At 54.6% G+C, this 23,440-nt stretch overlaps 2 protein-coding genes across 2 annotated transcripts in view; both read right to left on the bottom strand.

Moving 5' to 3' along the window:
- The window catches only part of DNAH10 (dynein axonemal heavy chain 10), a gene marked incomplete at its 5' end in the record, with an annotated part of 76,092 nt that extends 73,077 nt beyond the window's left edge, over nucleotides 1–3,015 (bottom strand). Inside the window, 3 exons of the mRNA XM_081122784.1 lie at nucleotides 317–417; nucleotides 769–855; nucleotides 2,796–3,015. Coding sequence (XP_080978910.1) covers nucleotides 317–417; nucleotides 769–855; nucleotides 2,796–3,015 — 408 coding nt within the window. The remainder of the gene's footprint in view (nucleotides 1–316; nucleotides 418–768; nucleotides 856–2,795) is intronic.
- Nucleotides 3,016–3,583: 568 nt separating this feature from the next.
- Nucleotides 3,584–23,177, bottom strand: ATP6V0A2 (ATPase H+ transporting V0 subunit a2). Its single transcript, XM_081122711.1, has 20 exons — nucleotides 22,981–23,177; nucleotides 20,455–20,533; nucleotides 18,337–18,434; nucleotides 16,299–16,436; nucleotides 15,514–15,602; nucleotides 14,419–14,545; nucleotides 13,710–13,792; nucleotides 12,990–13,083; nucleotides 11,982–12,194; nucleotides 11,570–11,720; nucleotides 11,279–11,415; nucleotides 10,559–10,746; nucleotides 10,380–10,470; nucleotides 10,142–10,260; nucleotides 9,110–9,320; nucleotides 8,411–8,530; nucleotides 7,790–7,909; nucleotides 7,474–7,591; nucleotides 7,173–7,344; nucleotides 3,584–6,596 (listed from the first exon to the last, which is right to left on the bottom strand). The coding sequence occupies exons 1-20, from the start codon at nucleotides 23,095–23,097 to the stop codon at nucleotides 6,497–6,499; spliced, it is 2,565 nt and encodes an 854-aa protein (XP_080978837.1). The 5' UTR covers nucleotides 23,098–23,177; the 3' UTR covers nucleotides 3,584–6,496.
- Nucleotides 23,178–23,440: the final 263 nt, after the last annotated feature.

The following is a 23,440-nucleotide window of genomic DNA, read 5'->3' as shown; positions in this document are numbered from 1 at the left end:
GGGAGAGCCGCTCTTGCCCACGCCCGTCACCGCAGGGGGCGCGGCCCGCGGGCAGCTCCCGCCTGCTCTCCGCGGGCTCCGTCCTACCCGCAGCTGCGGTCTTCCCCGGGTGACGCGCTTCTAACCCGCATCGGCCACTGTGGTGAACGGTGCGCGTCACCACGAGCATACGCCCGCCTGTTCCGCGTCCTGGGGTCCCCGCAGCCAAGCCGTGTCGGATCTGAGGGGGCTCGGGGGGCCTCCACCCGCCGGGGTCCGTCCCTCCGGTCAGGCGGCAGCCGGTTCCCGTCCCCCCGGGAGGAGCACGCCGCCGTACCTTGGCGACGCCGCCGCCCGCGCTCTCTGCGTCCAGGTCCTCATCCTCCGCGCCCTTCAGAGGCTGGTACATCGAGCTGGCTTTCAGCTGCAGGCTCTTGGCTGCAAAACACCGTCCAACCAGCGCGATGAGCCATCGGAAAGCCGGGGTCCTCGCCGGCTCGGCTGAGGGCGCTGAGGGGCCGCGGGGGTCGCCGCCGGCCAAGGGCACAGGCCTCGGCTGCCGGCTGGAGGCCCGGCCCGGCGGGCGCGCTCGGGAGGCGACCAGTCGCCGCGTCTCTGTCGCATCCACGTTTCTCTCTCTCTCCCTCCCCCTTCCACTCGCTAAAAAGCAACGGGGGGAAAATATCCTAGGTGGGTGTTTTTTAATGAACCAAAAAGAAAAAAAATAATAAACGTAGACCTGATTCTGCTCGGGGCGGGGACCCGCCGAACGCCCCCCTAACCCCTCACCCGACACTTTGTCTTCGGCCTCGTGCTTCGGAGGCTCGGTCTCTTCCTCCTGGTCCTCCTCCTCGGACGAGGCGGGGACGTCGCCATCTGCGCCGCCGCCGCCGCACGCAAGCGGAGAGAAAAGCAGAAACCGTCACTGGCCGGCGCCCTGACACGCCCGGCGCCGCGGCTCTGAGCTATCGGGAAATGGCGGGAGCGCCGCGCACCCTCGGTCGACGCCTCGGAGCGGAAGTGACCCCGGTTGACCCGGAAGCAGGCGCCGCGCACTAGGCGGTCCTGCCTGGTCCCCGGTCTCTGGAACGTAACGTTCCGCCCACGGTCCCTCCCCCATCCCACCGCACCCCGAGGGAGGCGGGTTTGCACCAAGGCGCAGCCTGGGGTGGAGCCCACGTGCGCGGCGCGCGCGCCCGGACCCAGCCGAGGCCTCTCTGCCGGGGCGTCCTCGTTGTGCCCGGGCCCCAAACAAGCCTCAGGTGGAAGCCCCTTGGTCATTCACCCCGTGGCCCGCCCATGGGCCCCTCTCTTCCGTCTCTCCCTGCTCCCCATGCCCGGGGGCCAGGCTGGGCCCAACAGGGCCGCGCGGAAACACCGCAGGTCCCCGAGGCTGACGCGGAGGGAAGGCTCGTGCCAGCGGGAGTCAAGGCGCTGGCGTCCTCGGGGCAGGGAGGCGAACCAGCGCCGGAGGGGCGTCAGGCGCAGCCCGCGGCAGGTTCCGAGCACCCTCGGGGGGCCCAGGAAGCAGCCAGGGGGACCCTCCGGTGTGAGGCTGTAATCTGGTCCCATGTGGAATGGGGACATCCAGCCAGGGCATGACCGGCTAAAGGCGTGAGTCGTACACGGCGCAGAAAACAGCCACCAAACCGAACGGGAGCCGTCGGGGGTCACGGGGAGCGCAAGTCGGGTCCATTTCTTAGGGTCTTGGTCTATGTTGCGTGTTTTTTAAAAATGTACAGAATCGGGGTTGCTGAAATTTGGTCCATGTTAAATGGTCAGCCCTTTGCACCCACATTGTGAGTTGGTGACCATGAGAGTCTAACGTCAAGGTCCTGCTACAATGTAACGTCCGGGCTTCCAAAGGTCGGCCTGGCTCCGGGAAAGCGAGAGATTCCCACGTGTTACCGCGCTCGTCTCTCTGGGCGCCACCAGCAGTTTGTTATTGTGGTTTTCGGGGTATTCGTTTGTGCAAAGAACATATATTTAAAGTAAAGGTGCCTCGTGCCTTTAAAAGGAAACGAAACAAAAAGGTCTGCCTGGCAGCAACCATCCCTTCCTGTGACAGGCCCTGTCGGGATCCAGTGGGGACCCTGGGCTGGCAGAGGAGGCTGGCACTGGTGGGCGGCCGGGCACAGACTCCTCCCTGACACCTGGCAGCTGCGGGTGCCCCTGTGGCAGAGAGGACTTGCCTGTGTCCCAGCCTCCTTCCTGACGCGCACCTGTCCAGCGCCCTGCCCGCTGCCCTGCCGCCCCCCCGCCGCCCATCCCCAGGCCCTCTCTGTGTCCCCCGAGCGTTCGGGGCATCCAGCCATCACTTTCATCTGCACTTTGGGAAACGTAAGCATTGGAAATCCACCGTCATTTCTAAAACCTCGTTTGGGAGTGACTTTGGAATCGCACAGGAGCCTCGGAAGACAGAAAGGACTGCCCCCCGCCCCCCCCGCACCCGGGCCGCTCCTGTCGCATCCGTGGCCTGTCACTGCGCCCTGGCTCCTACTCTGGAGTCCTGTCTGCCTGTGCGACCCACGCGGGTGAGCCATTCAAGCCTCCCTGTGCCTCAGCTTGCGCATCTGTAACGTGGGCTAACAGCGCTCCCACTGCCTAGAGCTGACGGGCTGATAGGAGCTTTGGGTCAGCACTAAATAAAGCGTCAGCTGGGACCGTTCACTCCAGGGCTGCCTTTCCCAGGGGCCCGGGGGAGCAGGGCCGGCTCCCCCGGCTTCCCCGCTCCCCCCTGGCATCCCCGGCTCCCCCGGGCCCCCGCTGCCCCCGCGCCCCAGGGCCCCGACAGCCCCTGCGCCGGGCGGGCTCACCGGCCTCCACCTCCAGCTCCACCTCCTCGGGCACCACCGTGCGGTAGAAGAAGAGCGTGGCGGCCGCCTCCTCCTCGCTGGTGCGGTTGAGAAAGTGCAGGATGCGGTCCTCGGCCTCGCCGTCGTCGCGGCTCAGCAGCTCCTCGAAGAGCTGCGGGTCGGTGAGGCCCAGGGCCGTGTACACGCGGTCGCGCACCCACAGCACCCGCAGGTCGTCCATGGCGCCCGCAGGCCGCGGGGGAACTGGCGCCGGGCGGGCGTCCTTGGCAACGGCGCCCGGGCAACGGCCGCCGGGCGCGGGCCGCGCAGCCCGAGCCCCGCCCCGCCCCGCCCCGCGCTCGAGGAGGCGCGGGAGGGGGTGGCGCCGAGCCCTGGGGGGCCGGGGTCCCCCTAGCCTGCGCCCCGGGACCCAGGGGCTCCTCCCCCGGGCGCGGGCCCCCTTCCTCCGAGCCCCGCTGGGGCCGCACGCTGGCCCTCGGACGGAGGCGGGTGCGACCCGTGACTGCGGGCGGCCTGCCGGCCTCGCGGGGCGCCAGGGGTGCCAGGTGCACCGGGGGCGCCGCCCTGGGCTCCCCGTGCCCGCGTCCTGCCCATTTCGCTGTAAGGAGACCGAGCGAGAGGGGTGACAAGGCCCCAGCCTCTCGGAGGTGGCGGAGGCATCGCTGGCGGCCGGGAAGGACGAGCCCGGCCACCGTGGGTCAGAGCGAGGACCTTGGCCGAGTGAGGCCCAAAGAGGGGCAAGTTCCTTGGGGGGCGGGGGTACAGGATCAGGAATAAAGCAAAACACTCACGTTTTAAAAATATATATTTATTTCTCATTGGTAAAAAGTGCAACACTGGCAGGAAGGTGCAGACTTGTCCTTTCGTGCATTTGGGGACCTTGTGCACGGGTTTCCCTGGCAGAACTGAGCCCCTGGGTTCCCGGGCCGACCCTGAGAACCGAGCCTTCCTGTTGGGTTTTCTCACTGAGAAACGAGCGGCAAGTCCTAAGGATTTCCTAAAATCCTAAACCGAAGCTCAGCATCCCTCGGGAGTGGCCTGGCTGTTGGGAAACTGCCGCTGGGAACTGCCTTATTTTCAGGATCTTGGATTAAGTTTTCTTAATCATCTTGCTGGAGAGATACCAGAGGGCATGCAAGCAAACCTGGCTTTAAGTTTTTAATCAAGAAACTTATTGTTTTTAAATGCAGACTGCAGAACAGTTGTTGAGGTTATCTTTCGGTTTTGTTTTCTGAAATGAACAAGGTCCTAAAATGTCCTGTGCTACAGACACTGCATGACTTATTAAACTACTGCAGTTGGAAACTGAGACCAGAATGCTGTTATTAAATACCCGTTCCAGAAATGAGGGCAGATGGGCATTCGGGGACAGGTGCGTCTTTTCAAAGCTGCGCCCCCCATGAGCGGGCAGTCCACGGGGCTCACCGTGACCCCACCAGAACACCGCTGCACTTGTGAATGGACCACGATTACGTCACAGGGATGTCCTTCACCCTTGCAGGATGGAATCAGATTCTGTTTTACTGGAGACACCCTGGGTGTTTATTTTAGGACTCCACTCACACAGAATGAAAACAGGAGCATGTGGCCATCATGACGTGTATCTTTAGGAAAATAATCCTATTTAACACTATCCAGACACCTGACCCCTTTTCCTCTTGATATTTGCTGTCAAAAGAATAAAGTCTTGTCTTTAAAAAGATTGTATAGATAACAGTTGTACCAAACAGCTTCAAAACCAAACAAAGCGACTGCTCTGGAAACATGACATTGGAACCAATAGCTTTATAAAGAAAATTCCCACTGGTGCCTAAAACACCATCAAACTGTATTTCTAGAGAGTTCTGTTAGGACTGTTTTTTATATAATTACATGCTACATAGGTTTCCACTGAAAAACAACTCTCTGCTCTGGGTTCTATACCCTGGTAAGAGGTGCTAATTAGGGTTAAGTGGCCCCCGTGACAGTTAGCAGCGGGGGCAGTAGAGGATTCCAGCAGATGCTGTACGTCTCTTGTTTACTAATAGTGCCCAGAAATCGTGAGTTTCCTAGGGATGAATCAGCTACCATTTTATTATAACAGACCCTTGGAGTAAAGTGATAAAAAGTAACAACTCAAGGGACAAGCTTGAAACCTGGACAGCATTATTCCAATTTCTCATTCACCCCCAAAGTGTCCAACATTACACCTTTTTGGGGAAACCTGACTTCCAGAGCAGAATCATTTTCAAGAGTTTCATCAGCATCACTTTATGTCTGATATTTTAATATGAGGGAAAAACCCAGTAACTCCAAACCGGCCCTGGGTAACGGCTCATGGAGCAGCATGGAATCTTTGCTACAACTAGAAAGGTTTGATGTTAGAGTCACAGTTATGTCTGATGTTCAGTTCACAGACGGAACAAATATGTTTAAATTCAGCGCTACCAGAATCACAGCTTGTAGAGAAAACTCCAAGCCCATTACCACAGGCCAGGGCAACGGAGGACGGCGACCAGTGAGCCTTTGCATGTGTAATGCAAAGTGCGAGCAAGTGACAATACTGCAGGCTTCTTTCTGAAAATAATTACCTACAATCCATTGCAGTAAAGTATGAAGAATGAACATAATTTACAAGAAGACAGGACAGATCAAATGTTCAACAGGACTGACTTCCATTCATTCGAAACTAAACGTTCAGTGAGCAGACAGATCTAAACTAACGACTCTAAATTAATGGCTGAGAATGTTTTCAACTGATCTCAACAGTGTTGGGAGTTTAAAGGAACTAAATGCCTTAATCAGACCTTTATTTAGAATTAGTCTGAAAGTAAAAAGATAGATCAATGTACTGTTCTCAAGGGTGGCTTCAACCTCCTCATGGTAAAATATCTTAATTTACATTTTGTTATAAAAGTATACAAAAGACCACTTGTTACCTCACCTCCAACTCAGTATAAACCCCTTTTGGTTCAGCCACGCTGGTCACTTAAACGTTCAGATCGCGTCTCTATCGCATATTCTGGTCACACTCAGTTGTGAGGCTCAGTAAACAGTTTCTTTCCAAATGTCCAATGATCATAAGAGGAGTTACGTGAGGGTGGCAGAGAGAGGTCTTTAAAAAAATATACGTGTGGGATAACCATGTGTTGTAGGTTATTTTATCCCATTTTCCCCAATTACTAAAACAAGACGGAACTATACAAACCACCTCCTACTGGTAATTCCAGACAACATTCAATAAAAAATGTTTGCATACTTCAGTCAAGCAGAATACATGTCTTTTGATGACCCATCATTAAAATTTTTAAAAAACTATACTCATATTCAGCTGTTGGAAAATATCATCTGACTTCGGGTGGCAGAATAACTTTTTTTTTTAATAAGGTGAAAAGGAATTCAGTATCTAAGACCATTTTCGATTGGCTGTTCAAAATGGGCTTCTCTCCCCCAAGCCTGTGTTTGAAAAAATAACTTTAACGTAACGTTTGGCATTAACTTATATTTGCTCGTCATAAAAACCGAAATAAAATTTGTATATCTAAAATCGAGAAACTTTACAAAATGTTGAATGCGAGGAAGAGGTATGTCTTACAGAATTGTTTGGCTAGATCATAAGGCAATCAACGGAGACAATTCTTCCTAAAGCAAATCGGGCACAAGTGAATTTCTACCACATGATCATCCTCGGTGGACGTGAACGTGCGTGGGACCTGGCGCGATCACGCCATGTCCTCGCTGACCTTCCACGAGAGTCGTCTGAACGAGAAGGGGACAAACTTGGTGCCTGCACCAGCATAGAATTTGTTCTGAAATTCTACCCTGGAAGGAGAGAAGTCAGGTGTTAGTGAAAGGGGGCGAGTAACACCTACGTTTCTTAAAACAGCTTTTATAAGTTAAAAAAACAAAACAGTTCCTGCGCTGAAGCTGCCTCACTCCATACCTGCTCCCGCAGAAAGGTCTGTACTGAGCTAAAAGCCCCGCGCCCGCCCCTCCTGCAACCGAAACGAGGCGCACCACCCGCTCACACCAGCATTCGGGACCCATCTCCACCTTGGTACCGGGCAACCCGGACAAGTAACCTGACAGACACTGGAAGACACTGAGAAGCACGTACGAAGCACTTTACAGGGCAGAGCACTCTGCCGGCCCAAGGTGAACTGAGTATGAAACACAATTATTCGGCAAGCGTAAACTTGCTTCCACTTGTCAGTGATAACACTTCAGAAACAAAACACAATAGAACTCGGGGATCTGAGCACAGATCCCAGTGTTAGGAAGGGAAGCTCCAGCCTAAATTAAGCACTAGATTTCTGTGGGGGTTTTATATACACATATTTGGGGGAGAGGTTAGATTTTTTTTAAAAATAATAGCTCTAAGCTACACTGCAAGCTCACCAGTGGAGGCGTATGGCGTGAAGAAATGCAGAAAGCCCTTCCATGATCAAAAGGATGAAAATGGTCAGCACTGCAAAGAGCGCCATGACCGGGAGCAGCAGCAGGACGCCGTAGGTCTTGTCCACCCGGAGGCCCACGCGCATCAGCATGGCCCACAGGACGTCAGACAGCTCTGCGGAGAATCGTTTTGTGGAGTTAACTTCTGTTCGCATTATGTGAGCCTTTGAGAGACGGTCTCCGTTTCCCTCGCGCGTTTAAAACGTCCCCGGGAGCTCGCCCTGGTGCCGAGGGGGACACTTACGTGCGTGAGCCAGACTGAGGGCCCAGAGCCTCAGGTAGGACGCGGTGTTGGAGACGCAGCCCAGGCAGTACTCGATGGAGTGGATCACTTGGGTCATTAGTATTTCTCCAAAGTTAAACTGAGGGGCGGACGACAGGACGCGGTTAGTCAGTGTGCACGTGCAGCAGATGCCCACGAGGTACAAGAGGGCTCCATGTTCAGGACAAGTCTTTGTTTTGTTTTTTAAAAAATGATTACTACTGTGCGCGTCGTGAGGATTATCGCTATGAAAGCCTAACGATGCTCTGTTCTCATCGTGAGCCACTGAAAACGTTACCTCTTCACATGTCACGTCTCGACACCCATCTTCCATCGGGCTGCCGCCCGCCTCCATGTCCTGGCTCCCCATCAGGGACAGTTCTTCCTCGCTGTCCTTCCTCACGAGCGTGTAGCCACTCTAGCGCCAAACAAGGAACAGTCGATGCCTTTAGGAGCAAAGGTGGTGGCAAAACCAAGCGGGCGCCCCTTCATTTCTCTCAATTGTAGCCTCTTCAGGAATAAAATGTTCTTTGAAAGGAAATGAGTCCAGCCCTGGCCGGTGTGGCTCAGTGGTTAGAGCGCCGGCCTGCACCAAAGGGTTGCGGGTTCGATTCCCAGTCAAGGACATGTACCTGGGCTGCAGGTTCAATCCCAGCTGGAGGCAGCCAATTGGTATGTCCCTCCCTCCCTCCTTTCCTCCCTCCCTCCCACTCTCTCTAAAAATCAATGGGAAAAGTATCCTCGGGTAGGATTAACAACAAAAAGAGGAAATAAAACATTTAAACTATGACACATAGTAGGTTTGCTCATGACGGGGGGAGAGGGGCCTGAAACCCTGAGGCGTTTTCTTGACCAAACGTTCTGCAACCCCTACGAGAATGCGCACTGTTCGCAGAGACGCGGCCACACTCGCACTTACCCGGCTGACCCCAAAGCAACTGCGCCCGTTGTGCAGCCACAACAGGAAGAGGGGTTTTCCCAAGAAGAGGACAGGCACGGAGAGCAGGGTGACGGCCAGCAGCAGTCTCTGCACGTGCTCCTGGAGGTGCCGGGGGTCGGCGACAAGGCAAAGACACATAACTAACAGCAGGAATCCAGTCCCACGTCCTTGTTTATAAACAAGGAACATAAAGCAAACTCGAGCCAAGCAGCCCGAGCCCCCGGGCCCCTCCTGAACTCAGAGCCGACAGGCGCACTGATGGTCGGCACAGACGGGACGGGAGGTGCCTTGCTGAGGGTTCCACGTGGGGGAAGCGGCGGGGCAGGGGGCGCGGGGCAGGGAGCCCCCACAGCCATGCTCTCGGCCACCGTGACACAACACAGAGGGTGGCGTCTCAGACACACGGTCACAGAAAGACCATGTGGGGAGGACCCCTGTCAGCAAATGATTTTAAAGAAACTGAGGAAATGGGGGCAGTGGGCAGCCCTCTGGAACCCCCGCACTACATTTTCTTCCCGCCAGCTCTGACGGGTACTGAGCGGAGCCCCAGCACGGCGTTGGCGGCCAGCATCCCTTGGCGGCTACACGCTGGGAAACGCCCGGGGCGCCTGCGCTCACCCGCTGGCCCAGGCTGAAGGCCCAGGACGGCCGCTCGGGAAGGTGGAGGGTGCGGCTCACCTGGCCCGCGTACAGCCCACTCGTCCCTGCCGTCGGAAAGAGAAACATGTTGATGAACTCGATCAGGATGCTGGGGGCCGCTCTGGAGGTCTCCGCGGAGTAGACCAGCCACTTGTAGATGATCATGAATATGAGGTACCCGAACATGCAGAGCAGGAACAGGAGCTCTGGGATGGACACCAGGTAAATATTGAATTTCTTCCTGAAATGCCTGGGGGGAAAAGTGATCCATCAGCCCACGCACAAGGCTGGGCTGAGATGAAAGCGAATTCTCTCTGACGAAGCCTCACTCAGCGAGTCATTCGCCTCTCGGTTCATACCAGTGACTCGGGGGCATCCAGTAAGAGAGATGTGGGGCACTAGAAAGGACCAGTGTTTCACCTCCAGATACAGAGAGAGAAAAAAGATATAACCTCTTACGACAGGAGCTCTCAGAAACAAGCAAAAGGTTTTCCAGCCCCAGCTGGGCGGCTCAGTTGATGGGACCATCGTTTGTGCACCAGAAAGGGTGCGGGTTTGATTCCCGGCCGGCGCACACACCGAGGTCGCAGGCTCGATGCCCGGCTGGAGCGGGTATGGGAAGCAACCGATCGACGTTGCTCTTACATCAATGCCTCTCTCCCCCTCCCCCTCTCTTTCTAAAATCAACAAACGATATATTCTAGAATGATTAAAAACCTAATTTTTAGAAGTTTTCTAATTTATTAAAAAAAAAAAGAAAGTCCAATCCTCGACGTGCATCTGAATGCAGGCCGCCTGCGTCCCTCACTCGGCTATGTGATCACCTCGTTTCCAGTCCTCACTGCTCAGTCCCTGGTCCCAAAACTACTGCCCGGCATGTACGACGTGCTCAGTAAACACCTGCTGACTGAGGGAACCAGCGACACTGCCAAACACTGTGTCATCGAGACAGAATCGCGACGCAATAAGCAACCGTGTCGGCTGCCTCTCTCTTACCTACACTCTACCACCAAGAGGCAAAGAAATACCAAACTCGACTTGGAAACACTGCTTTAAAAAGTCTGTACTTACACGTGGTTAAATATTCCCAGAACGACTCCAAAAGTCATGTGAACGATTCCTAGGATCACAGACATTTTCATTTTGAAAGAGTTTAGGAAAGTGAGGCGGTTTGTGGCCAAGTTCCAAATCTAAAGACAAAACCAAACACAAGAAACCTTTAATGTCCTTCGACTGCCTCAGGACAGTGCCGTTAAACCCAGACCGCAGCCCGCGGAGCCCGAGGACAGGGTGGGGCAGGAGCACTCACGGGGTCGATGCCCAGCGGGTAGGGGCCCTGGAACACCCCGGGGACGCTCGGGTCCAGCTGCAGGACCCTGTTGTGCTTGACCACGCTGTCGCTGTAACAGAGAGCGCGTGAGAGGGAAGGCGTCTTGGGAGAACCCTAGCGTGTCCAGCCCAACCCACCCCTGGCCACGGGACACTTACTTCCAGAGCACCATCTTCTCGCGCTCCGCCGGGGCGTGGCTGGAGCTGTACATGGCAGACACGTTCCAGCCGGAGCCAAAGAGGTTGACAGACTTGGAGAAGCAGTCGTTGTAGATGAGGCCCGTGTACACCGAGAACAGCCCCATCAGCAGCAGGATGTAGCGGCCGTTGAAAAACATGCGCATGATCTGTGGGAAGCAAAGCAGCACGTGGTGAGCAGACAGGAGCCCGGGACGTGTCTCGTGATCGAGGCTGGACTGGTACGTTCTAAGCACGGCCCTCAGGGGCTCTCGGAAACAAGGCACTGTGTATGCCCTGGCCGGCGGAGCCAGTGGTTAGAGCGTTGGCCCTCGCACATAGGGGTCCCGAGTTCGATCCCGGGTCAAGGGCAGGTATCTGGGTTGCAGGCTTGATCCCCAGTCCGGTCGGGGCGCATGCAGGAGGCAGCCAATCAATGTGTCCCTCTCACATCGATATTTCTCTCTCTCCCCCCGTCCCTTCCAATCTCTCTAAAAATCAATGGAAAAAATATCGATTAGAGTGAAGATTGACAACAAAAACGGGGCACTGTGACAGGCGTCTCTGTCACGCCTCAGTCGGGGGTTAGAGTTATTGCCAAACACCGACCAGTACTTGAGAAATGTCTTTCTCGGCCCCACAGAAGACAATCACCACTAATGCCCAGCCGGACAGGGTGAGCGGCAGCCTCTGTCTTTTTACCTCTTGTGACTGACTCAGCCTGGGATGGTTTTCGTTCAACACCAACAGGAGGGCGAACAGGAACATCACGAAGCCATGTCCGAAGTCCCCGAACATCACGGCAAACAGGAAGGGGAAGGTGATGATGCTGAAGAGAGCTGCGGGGAGTGAGAGGCGCTGACGCGGGGCCGAGGCGGGAAGTCCGCGCTCATCCAGACCCGCGGCTCTCAGCACACAACCGACGGGCTCGGGAACGCTTGACACCAAACGAGACCCCGCGCAGCAGCAGCCGGGCGGCCACCACGTTCTCACCTGGGTTCACCTCCCGGTAGCTGCCCACCCCGTAGGCGTCCACGATGTTCTGGAACCCCTCGGTGAACTTGTTGGTGCGGATCAGAGTCGGGGGCGTCTCTTTAGTCGGGATCGTGTTCATGAAAGAGGGGATTGTAGCGCCGCTCTCTCTCTTTCACAGGAAATAGGAAAAGAGAAAAAATTACCACCCATGAGCCCCCTCAACAAACACTGCTGCCTGCTGGCAGGGCCCTGGGCCCCGGAGAAGTCCCGGCCGGCACTGGACAGGTTCAAGTGCAGTAGGAGAGAGAAAAAGAGCAGCGATTCACATCCGCTTACTTGTGAAGAAGAAACTCAAGGACACACCAGCGCTAAAGCGACACTCATCTCTGAACCCTCGGTTCTGCCTCCCCGGGGCCGGGCGGCCACTCACTGAGCCGTCCTCGAGCGCTTGGCGCAGGCCCTGCAGGTCGGCCTCGGGACACCAGACCTCGGCGATGAGGCACTTGTTGGTCACGTCGAAGCTGCACAGGTTCAGCATGTGGTAGACGGCTTTCATCTTCTTCACCTGCACGGCGCGGCTGTAGACGGACTCGGCCGCCTTGCACAGCACCTGCCTCAGGTAGTCCTCGGTCTTGTGAAGCACCTGGGAGGGGACAGCGCGGCCGTCAGCCCAGCGGGCAGTTCAGCCCTGTCCGCCTGGCACACGACCTTTTAGGGGAGTTTCTCCCTCGATGGTCGGTGATGCCAGGCCCCTGCGCCCCGGAGACAGGCAAGGGGGCGGTTCGCTCCTCCTCTGGGATCCCAGGGCCCGCAGGAGGCAGGTGGAAAACCCAAGCCCAGCCCATCAGCTGCTCCCGTGGAGCCCCTGCAGAACAAGCCCCTCACCGCAGTGGGTCGCAGTCGGCTTCGAGCCACCAAGAGCTCCCTGCCGTAAGTGTAACCATGAAACAAGAGCGACACTTGAGCCCTGGCCGATGTGGCTCAATGGTTAAGAGCATCGGCCCGCACACCAAAGGGTCGCAGGCTCGATCCCCAGCCCCGCTGGGGCACATGTGGGAGGCAACCAATCGATGTTTCTCTCTCCCTCTCCCTCCCTCCCTTCCTCTCTCTCTCTCTAAAAGATCATGGAAAGAATATCCCCCAGTGAGTAACAACAACAAAAAACAGAAAAAAAAGAGCCACACTTGAAACTGGCGTGTCTGTCTCATCCCCCGACACAGCAAAGACGACCTTCAATTTGAAGCCTATCACTAGCTGGGTCCTAACAGGCTGCTGAAGTAACAATGCCCTGAAGAGGAGGAAGGTAAGTGACCGTCCAATCGCCCAGAAACAGCTCGAAGTGTCACAACCAAATGGTGCCATATTAGAGCAGGGAGTGAAAGGACTTGGACATGTCTACAGCCCCCGGCCGAGGGGGCAGCGGCCGCCGGTCACTCACAGTGTAAAGGTCCTGAATCCGGGTGTTCAGCCCCTCCTGGATCTCTCGGCGCTCCTCGGCGGTCGTGGGGTAGGGGTACAGGTGGCAGTGGTAACTGCAAGACAGAATTCAACACCGTCGCACGCCAGGCCCAGGAGAGGCCTGCGGGCACCTAGAACGGGGCGCAGGAGAAAACTGCCCAGGGTTCCACAGAAGGAAAACGAGACAGGTAGGTCCACGCGGAGCTACCAGGGACAGGCAGGCCCGAAACACGACGACATGATGCCCTTTACAACTGATCTCAAGCCTCCGTTTCCAAAAAAACAAAACAACAAACAAACCTGGGAATGTTATTAACATGTCTCTACTTTTAAATTATTTTGAGCCCAGCCAGGGGTGGCTCAGGGGTTGAGCGTCGACCTAGCATCCAGGCGATCGGGGTTCGATTCCCGGTCGGGGCACATGCCCGGTTGTGGGCTCGATCCCCAGTCGGGGGCGTGCAGGAGGCAGCCGATCCATGACTCTCATCACTGATGTTTCTCTCTCTCTCTCTCCCTTCCTCTCTCTGAAATCAATAAAGATATATTTAAAAATAATTTTGAGAGTTGCCCTGGAGAGAGAGGTAACAGGTTAAATGTTTACGAACGTCAAGTTACAGCCAAGACACACAACACCCAGCAGCCTGTGCGTCCCCTGTGGTTCCTGGCTGTGGAGATGAAGGAATGACCATCTGTCTCTTACCAGTCACATATCTTCTTCACCTTGTGGCCAATCTGCTCCCCCCAGAAGGAGATCAGGAAGACGTACCACTTGACGACCTCCCCCTGCAGAGGAAGCAAGGACACTGTCACTTCCGTGCCCTGAACCGTGAACGGCCGTCTGGCAGCTCAAACTCCATCAGAACCTCCTTACACAGATCTCACAACCGCAAGTGCACCACGTGTCATTCCCAACCCCAAACCGATCTTCGCGGCATTATCTGGGTCATTTGTGGACAAGCAGAGAGACAAAAATCTGAGCCACCCAACGTACAACTCCTGGCTGGTGGACAGGGTGACGGATGCCCTGCCTTCTGGTTCCAGCTCAAACTGCAAACAAGCGTCCTAATCACAATCTATTATTCGACACAGTTTTCACATGGTTGTGCTTTTGGTGGTGACCTTGCTGTTAAAATGGCCCTGAGCGCAGAGCTGCCACGATGTGCAGTGTCCCCGAGCGGGACGGCTGGGACGGGCCTTACGGAGGGAACCTGAACGGGCTCAGAGGCCCGGACGTAAAGGCACGTCCACGCCGATTTCCGGGTGGTACTGTCAGCGTGAAAGGAGGGCCTGAAACCTTCGGGGACGAGGTGCCAGGTGAGCAGCTCCCTCTCAGGCGGCTCACCTGTCCTGCGCGCCCAGCTCTGCTGCAAGTCTGTCGCTGCAAAAAGGTGATCATGCGGTCTACTCACCGTTTCGGGGTCTTCCAGGGACTCATCGAGCTCCGCGTAGGTCAGGATGGTGTACCCCTTGCAGACCCTCCACAGCATCTTTTCAAACGCCTCGACTTTCCCTTGGTTAATGAGGCCAGACACGAACCTGTGCAACAACAGAGATGAGCTGCAGGCAGTGGAGGCACTGAATTCTCATCAAAAGCAGAAGTGAGATGTTCATTTCAGGCAAAACGGCAGAGACAGAGAGCCCTCCAGCTGCCGAGTACGTGACGTGCTGGGTGAAACGGTTCGGGGGCCTCCTTTTCAACGTCCAGCTGAGCCCAGAATCAGAGACACTCTTGGGGTCGAGACACGGGACCTTGCAGCCACCCGGATGTATTACACTGACCAGCATCTTAAGGCCTGGAGTTTCAATGCCCCCGTGGGAGAGGGGACAGGGGCACGGGGTCTACACAAGGTGAGGAGAGGAAACTGATCCCCCCAAAACCCAACCCTCTGAGGTTGGGACCCCCTCAAAGGGCTACACGTTCAGTGAATGGGGTGGGTGAGAAAATCCACCTTGCAAAGGACCTACAAGGACACTTATTTCACTCTCGGTTCCGGGGAGAAGGGGAAGGTCTTCCTTGAGAGCTTGTAACCACAGGTTAGAACTCATTCAGGCTTGTGGCTTAAATTCAGTGAAAACCAAACAGGGAAACAAAGCAAGAAACCCTGAGCTGATGGGGAATCAAATTGCAAGCTCCTGGATCCTAGGTCGATGCCCAACCCCTGAGCCACGCCAGCCGGGCAGCTATGTTCCCACCAAACAGAACAGGACCTGATGCTCCAACCACCAATTATTTTAGGCTCATGGGAGCAACACTGGTGTAAACGTCCCTTCTGTCCAACTCATTGTGCCAGATGAAAAAATACCAGTCCTGTTTAGCTAATAATTCGATACAGCTGCATAACTCATCTCACCAAACACAGAAGGACAGTGTTTTCTTACACAAACATACACTTTCTTTCATTAAATCACAGGCTTCCAAATGCGCCCATTCATCCACTCCACAGAGCCCGTCTTCCCCGTCGGGAGGGCAGAGGGAAGCTGGGCAACCCCAGGGTGTCACCTACCCGAGTTTCGCTCCCAGCCTCTGCATACAGCTGTAGTCCAACAAGGAATCACTGTCCAAGGTGGGGAATTCCTCGTAAGTTGGCTCAAACTACAACGAGAGATGGAACCGAGTGTTTCTCCTGAGAAGTGACCTCTCATGTCATAATTCCCAAAGGTTTAGGGCACCATCCGTCCACTGACCACGCAGAGCTGGGTGCTGTGGCCCTAACATAACTCAGATGTGAAACTCAGCTCTGATCAAGAAATCAGGTAATTTCCCCACCCCTTACCTAGAAGCTACCTGGAGACATTTACACAGAGCTGTAATTTATGCCGTCCCCTTGGTCCCCAGTGGAGCAGCCTTCTGGAGTGACACTGAGTTCGGAAGGGCTGTGCCTCTCTGACACTCAGGTGAGTGCAGGAATACTGCACAGACCGGTCTCTGTTCTCATAAATTAGATTATGGTGCGTCTTTCTTAACTTCCTGTACTCTTAGCAGTTTGGAGATACAAAACTAAATCTTGGAATCGAACTTCCTCTGTTCAATTTTTTCTCATGACCATAAAAAGATTTTTTTCAACTGCCTGCTAAGGCATTTTACAAAGAGGAGGTATTGTCATCGCTAAAACCAACCAACGCGGGAAAAGGCTTAAGGCTTTTTCTTGTGTTCTACCATCCACCCGAAAAGTAAAGCTGAGATCACACTCTCGGCAAAACCGATGCATCGGCAGGAACTGAAGACACAGCCAGAGGCCTGGCGGGCACGAGATGTGGGTGAGGACGTGCGTCCTCAAGGGGCCAGTACCTCCACGGTCCGCCGGACGAAAGACTTGGTGGCCCGCAGCATGTGCGTGTACTCGATCAGCTCCAGCAAGTTCTTCCTCAGTTTCTCCTTATTTCTTGTGACTTCTCTCAGCTCAACCTCAAGCTTCTGCAGATGCTCCTAAAACAGAACAGCGGATACTCAGGACCACACCCGAGTTCCCAGAGTAGTGCTGCCGATCCAGTCCCAGGACGGCCACACTGTTGTGGCTTTTAAAAAAACCAGAGTTTATGGCAGTTGGATAGGGGTAGGAAAACACGCAAAGACCCATAAAGGCCATCACTGATTGTTTTGTGCTGGTTCGGGACATTCCTATCGAGAAGCTGCGATGACTCGAGGTCCCCTCGGGCAGCACCTGATCTCTGATCAAAGCGCCTGTCATTTCTTGGGTTGTCAGCGTCTGCTTATCCACAATCACACAACAAGAGTCCCCCTCTCTCAGGTCTACATTTCCTTTTATTTGCAACACAGAAAAAATGTTTAGATAATCTTTCCTAAATATAGGGTGTCCCCCAAAAATGTATACACACTTTAACAGCTAATAGCTCAATTTTTAAAATGAAATGTATTTTAATAAACACTGCTTTGCCCGGCCAGCGTGGCTCAGTTGGCTGAGCTTCGTCCCAGGCACCAAGAGGTCACTGGTTCGAATCCCGGTCAGGGCACATGCCCAGGTTGCAGGCTCGATCCCCAGTAGGGGGCGTGCAGGAGGCAGCCCATTGATGTCTCATCAATGTTTCTATCTCTCTCCCTCTCCCTCCCTCTCTCTCTAAAAAAATCAATAAAAATAAATAAAACACTGCCTTTATCATTATTCAAAGTGTGTTATACATTTTTTTGGACACCCAATATATGGATTCTTGTCTCTTAAGAGTTGCACCTACAATGAACTGGGCATAAAAGCTCTTCCTAAATAACCTGTTCTATATGAAGTGTCCTTAACAACAGCTTAAGCAATAAAATAACAAAGGCAGAAATCTGTAAAATCAGTGAATACTTGTATCAAACTAATCCCTGGAGACTGCATTCATTACTATGCTCTGCCTTATAAAACTATAGTCAGTAATCACTGTATTTGTAATTATATCCTAACAGCCCTTCACATGGGCTGAACCAGGGACTGCTTCCTACTCATCTGATTGTGTAACTCTCCCTAAGGTCCCCTCACATGCCACATGTTAAATGACTTCCTCTGAGATAAACAAACAGGGTGGCCCCGGATGGAGTGGCCCTTGGCACACAACAGTAATTGTTTAAGGACAATTATAAGGAGCTATTTCCCATGTGATAAACAATCTGATGATTAGACTGGAACCTCAGGGGATCATTCATGGGGTGGGGTGCAAATGTCCTCGCAGGGGGGCACTGTGTCCCCAACACCCGAGACACTGGACTTGGGGAGACAGAATTCTCCTGGCTGCCCATCTGGAACAACCTACCATACACCTTCACATGAGCCTCTGAAAATGAGGGGGGAGGCTCGATGAATTGGGGAAGACTGTGAGGGCACAGGGCTGAGCCTTAATTGCCTGTGGTAGGAGAGGCATGCTGAGGCCTGGACAAGCCCGGGAAGGCCTCCCAGAAACATCATGTGACTAAGAGCCACCTGGAAAGGGAGCACACATCTTACTTTTTTTTCCTAAAGATTTTTTATTAATTTTTTTTAAGAGAGAGAGAGGAAGGGAGATAGAAAGAGAGAGCGAAACATCAATTGGCTGCCTCCTGCATGCCCCCTACTGGGGATCGAGCCCCCACCCTGGGCATGTGCCCTGACCGGGAGTTGAACTGGCGACCTTTCAGTGCACAGGTCGACACCCAACCAACTGAGCCACACTGGCCAGAGCTACACAGCCTACATTCCAAAAGAAAACTGGCTTGCAGGTAGACTACCCCAGGTCATCTATCGCGGAGGGTTAAGCATCACGTGGTTTTGAGGAGACTGGCAGGAAGGCACTAGGCAACAGGTAGCTAAGCAGCACCTGGGATCAGGGACCTGAAGGTGGCTTCAGAAGCAGGTTACCTGCATTTCCAGAACCTGCTTCAGAGGTGGTGCAGGAGGACTGGTCTCTTCCTCGGGAAGGGGAATATCAGCTCTGTTAATCTCCTGCACCAGGTACGCTGCAGAAACAAAAGTGAAACAGATGAGACTCAAAAAGGTGAGACGCTTCAGTCAGAGCATTTCCCACCCCAGCCTTGGACAGTTCACCTAGAAACTAACATCTAAACGCACCCCAAAGCTGGTTTGTTCCACCGGACTCCGAGGTCGCCCGCTGCGACCTTCTTTCCAGAGACACACAGCTTCTCTACTGCTGTTAAAAAGTGGTTAAAACTGAACTCATGAAACCAAGAGTGAACCAACCTCGCCAGAGAGCCCACAGGCTGGGGGGTCGCAGGTTCAACCCCTGGTCCCGGTTGGGGCGTGTGCAGGGGTCCATGGGGGGGAGCCTATCTATGCGTTTCCCTCACATCAATGTTTCTCTCTCTCCCTCCCCTTCCCCCCTCCCTTCCACTCTCTCTAAAAATCAATGGAAAAAATATCCTTGGGGGAGAATTAACAAACAAAAAAGAGAATTTCTTTGGTTTTTATTTCCGATTCCATGAAGTGTCCTTTGCCTTAAGATAAAAGTCACAATACCTGGTAAAGTCATGACCAGATGTAATATTTTGGAGAAGTGTTACTACTTACTTCTTTTATTAAAAAGAAAGATACTCTGGTTTCTCTTCAGATCATTTAAATCTTTTGCCTATTTAAAAAAAAAAAGGAAAAAAAAGCCCTGGCCGGTGTGGTTCAGTGGGCTGGGCGGCGTCCCATGTGCGGAGGGGTTGAGGGTTCGATTCCTGGTCAGGGCACATGCCCCGGTTTCAGGCTCAGTCCTCAGCTGGGGGCGTGCAGGAGGCAATGTTTCTCCCTCTCCCTCTCTCTCTAAAAATCAATAAAAAATCTTCTTTAAAAAGTGGGAAGGGGGAAGCATTTTGAGCAAAGAGACAAGCAAGGATGTCTTATCAATGAGATAGCAAAGGAAGCACAGGGCGGTCTAAGAGGTTTCTGGAAATGGATGCAAATCATTTGAGGCTATTTATACCTAAATTGGCCTGAGAGTTCTTTTTTTTTTTTTTAAGTCTGTATTTGTTCTGGAATCGGTTGTGCTGCAGGAAGTCCTGGACATGTCTAATGCATTAGCACTCTCACCCTGCCTTTAAAATCCTCATGCCAGGTACACGACTCATCCAGTGACTCATGTGTGGCAGAGCCAGGCACATGCCATCACTCTATCGCACACAGTCCACACCTGTAGCCAGGACCACAAGTGACTGAGAGATTATGCTTCTATCCTGAAAACCCCCAATTAAAAAAAGATAAAATCCACAGTAATTATTAGCTATTAGAAATCATTCTGAAAGTCATATTCTGCCCCCTCAACTCTCTCACCCCCAATTTTTTCTGTTTGTCCTTCTAAAAACAAACTTTGTACTTCGGTCAATTGTCAGGGGTCACGTTCACCCCCATTTCAGTTGGAAGTTCGGGGCTTGAATGGATCATGACTATTTCAGACTAAGATGTGAAAGACTTCACAGATGAAGCAGCCTTGAGCTACTGGGTGTTAGTGGTTGACAGTCAGAGAGCACCGACCTAACAGCTTCCAGAAGGAAGCCCCGAGAAAAAGGAAATTACCATCGGCTAATCCATCTGCCAATTCCTACCTCCTGTGTTCACTGATATAATTTTAAGTCATATATTTACATGTATATGATGCTTTTAAGTCATGATAAACTCCAAGAGGCTGGTTAAGTAAACAATGGCACACTACTACACTACGCAGCAAGCAGCCGTTAAAAACGATGGTGGGCCAATCTGCTTACTGACACGAAGAGAAGTCGCGGTGGGTGCTTACTGTTGAACAAGAAACAAAGCTGATAAGCAGCGAGGTGACCGCTACAGACGTAAAGCCTTTACTTTCATAGATGAATGACAACGGGTATGGAAAATATAACCTGCAGAACAGCGATGACCTCTGAACAGTGAGAACACGGGCAATTTCTTTTCTCCTTTCTGTTCATCTGCATTTTCTAATTTCTCTAAAGTGCGCAGGGTTTGCTTATATAAAAACGGTCACTTGGGTTATTAACACAGACTTACCCAATATGCGCTCCAGCTCCTCGCACCGCTTCACCTCGCCCACAAATTTCCTTTGGAAAGAACTGACACTCTGGTTGAGCTGAGAAAAGAAGGCAAACGTTTGAACGTTCTAAAAGTTAAAAATGAATCTGGGCAACTCTCGAAAAACATAATCAGACAACACCTTGGCATGAAACTGCTCAAACAACACAAGAGTGTCTACCCCCCCCCCCAAGGTTCAGGGTTTTTTTTAATTATTATTTTTTAAAAGAATTAACCACAATAAAGACAAAAAAATTCTACTTTCACTTCTGTTTGTGTCAAGTTCGCACTCATTTCTGGAACCCATCACTTATCTAAAGGAACCACTTCCAAGCTCCTAATGATCCCGAAACAGTCTATTTCTACAGAACTAAGAGAGCAAGAGGGAAGCCAGGCATCCAAGCCTGTCCACGAATGACACCGCGTCTCAGTTTCAATTTTCTTCTACAATATCAAACACTAATAACTCTAACTGGACACTGTGGTTCTACAAACAGAGTCCTAACGAAGAGTCACATTTCTGCAGTGGTGACACAAACGTGGTCGGGTCTGACGTCCACCATCACCACCGTCACACGTGTATTAACTGTTTGGGGTTTTTCTTCCCATTACGTGGTTTCTTTTACCAAGTTTTACTTCTCTTTTTTTTTTCTAGGGGGGAAACATCACCCCAAATCCAGGCCAGCAATGTAAAGTACCTTTCAACATCGATTCATCTAAAGACTAACACAACCTCGGAAAGCCGGCGGAGGCTCCTGGTGCTGCTTTTACTAACGTCCCCACCAGCGACCGCACTCCGGCAGCCAAGGGACTGGCACCAGGTGAAAACCGTTCCTAACGCGCCGACGGTTCCAAAGTGCGGTGCTCTTGCCCTTCACTGGGCCCTGCGGTTAGTTAAATAACCTCTCTTTCCTGGGCTGTAGCTACGGAAACCCTTGACCGGCCTCCTTTCCCTTAGGATTTTTTAAAAAATCCTCACCTGAGGATATTTTTTCCATTGATTTTTAGACAGAGAGGGAGGGAGGGAGGAACATCCATGCGAGACACATCAACTGGTTGCCTCCCCCACGTGCCCCCAGCGGGGCCGGGGATCGAGCCTGCAGCTGGGGCACGAGGTACATGCCCTTGACTGGGAACGGAACCTGGGACCCTTCGGTGCGTGGCCGCTGCTCTAAATGCTGAGCCGCACACCAGCCAGGGGCTCAGATGGACTATTAGAAGAAAAGCGGTCGATTAACTCGGCCTGTGCAAGCAGGAAAGACTGAGGCCAGCATCCCATCTGGCAAACGTGAAGCCGGTAAGCTCGGGAAAACGTCAGGGGCGATGGAGCTCTCTGCACAAGCGTCCATGGGGCTGGCTGGACAGTCCACCGTAAGAACGGAAGACAGACCGGCCCACACACCGCCCTGAAAATCAGCACCACGTGAGGAAGAGCTCACCTTAGCACTTTAGTTTTATTTTCCATTTAGAAAGAGGTGACTCGCACTTTCTTTTTCTTTCCCAGAGTTTCGGTTAAAAAGGATCTTGTGCAGCCCCCCTCCCTGATGTAAGGGCGCTCTGTGAAGCCGGGGTCTTGGTGGTGACTGGGGCATTGTTCCAACCTCTGCGATTTCAGCTGCACAGGCCTCCTGGCCCAGGTACTGGCAGCAGGGGGCAAATCCACCTGCTGTGAGGGAGGGAGCTAGTTTCTATCGAGCCCTTTCCTGAATCTTCAAGGTGCTACTCGCAGCAGCTCAGGGCTGCACCTGCCAGGTGCGCGGGTACCAGGTGCCGGGGCCCCAGTGGCTCCAGGAACCAGGGGGGCAGCTGGGCCTGCCCTGCAGCCTCACCTGGCACCCGGGGTTTTCTCTCCACTCTGCCAGCTGCCTTTTGGTGCCACCTCAGAACTCGAGGGGGTGGGGGTGCTCCCTTTGGAGACGAGGGACCCCTGCGAGTGGTGAAGGAGGGCAACGCGGGGATGACCACTGCGGCCCAGGGAATGAAGTGTCTGCCTAAGTGACTTTGGGTCAAGCAGAAAGTACTAGGTCCTGCTCGCAACCCCTCCACGCCCCGCTCTGCCCATCACGCTCCATAACCAGGGCGGCGGGCGCCTCCCCCGGGGCTGTGGGCACAGGGCCTCGTCCTCCAGGCTGGCACCGCGCCTGGACTCGGTACAGGGCCTGGGGGTTCACTTGACAAGCGCCCACTCAGGCCTCGGGCGCCGGGCTGCTCGCGTCCCGGGGAAGCGGGAGGGCGCCCGCCGGCCCGGCCAGGAGGGAGGCCCCGGCCCGGGGCAGACGGACACGTGAGCGGGCGCCCTGCCGGGGGCGCGGCGTCCCTCCGACCACGGCCGCGAGCGCGCCCGCCCCGGCCCCGCGGAGGACGCCCGAAGGCCCCCGGGGCCGCCCCGCGCTCGCTGCCCACGCGGGTCCCGGCCCCCGGCTCCTCCCCGCGGGCCTCGGCGGAACGTCGCCTCCTCCGGGAAGCCCCCCCGCCGCCCCGCCCCGCCCCCCCGCCGGCACTCACGTCGCGGAACTGCACCAGGCCGCGCTCGCCCAGCGCGCTCAGGCACTCGTAGGCCGCGCCCGCCTGCAGGAAGAGCTGCGCCAGGCGCACGGGCTCCCCGCGGAACAGCGACCCCATGGCGCCCGCCGCGGCCTCGCCGCCCGCACCTCGGGCCCGGCTGCAGCCGCCCCCGCCCGGCCCCGCGGCCGCCGCTCCGGCCCCGCCCCCCGCCGCCGGTTCCGGTCCCGCCCCCCGCGCCCGGCCAATGGCGCCCGAGGGGCGGGGCCGCGGACCCGGGGCCAACGGCGCGGACCCGGCGCAGGTCGGGGCGGGCCGAGCCCTGGGGGCGGGGCTCCGGGGCGCGGGGCCCTTCCCGCCGACCTGCCCGGCAGCGCCGCCCCCGCGCCCGCCCCGTCCCCGCGGCCCGCGGCTGAGGACGCGCCCCGACGGCCCGCCCCGCGCACACCCGGCAGCCCGGCGA

Source organism: Miniopterus schreibersii (assembly GCF_964146895.1).
Source record: "Miniopterus schreibersii genome assembly, chromosome: 20".
Taxonomy (NCBI): Eukaryota; Metazoa; Chordata; class Mammalia; order Chiroptera; family Miniopteridae; genus Miniopterus; species Miniopterus schreibersii.
This window is presented reverse-complemented; position numbering and strand designations above follow the sequence as displayed.

Bases quoted from the DNA above. Each gene is read 5' to 3' on its own strand.
- ATP6V0A2 (XM_081122711.1), bottom strand. From the start codon at position 23,097: ATGGGGTCGCTGTTCCGCGGGGAGCCCGTGCGCCTGGCGCAGCTCTTC. The intron at 9,321-10,141 runs GTAAGTACAGAC...TTTTCCCCCCAG, and splicing joins CTGGGAATATTTAACCACGT to GCATTTCAGGAAGAAATTCA. The intron at 7,592-7,789 runs GTAACGTTTTCA...TCCGCCCCTCAG, and splicing joins GAGACGTGACATGTGAAGAG to TTTAACTTTGGAGAAATACT.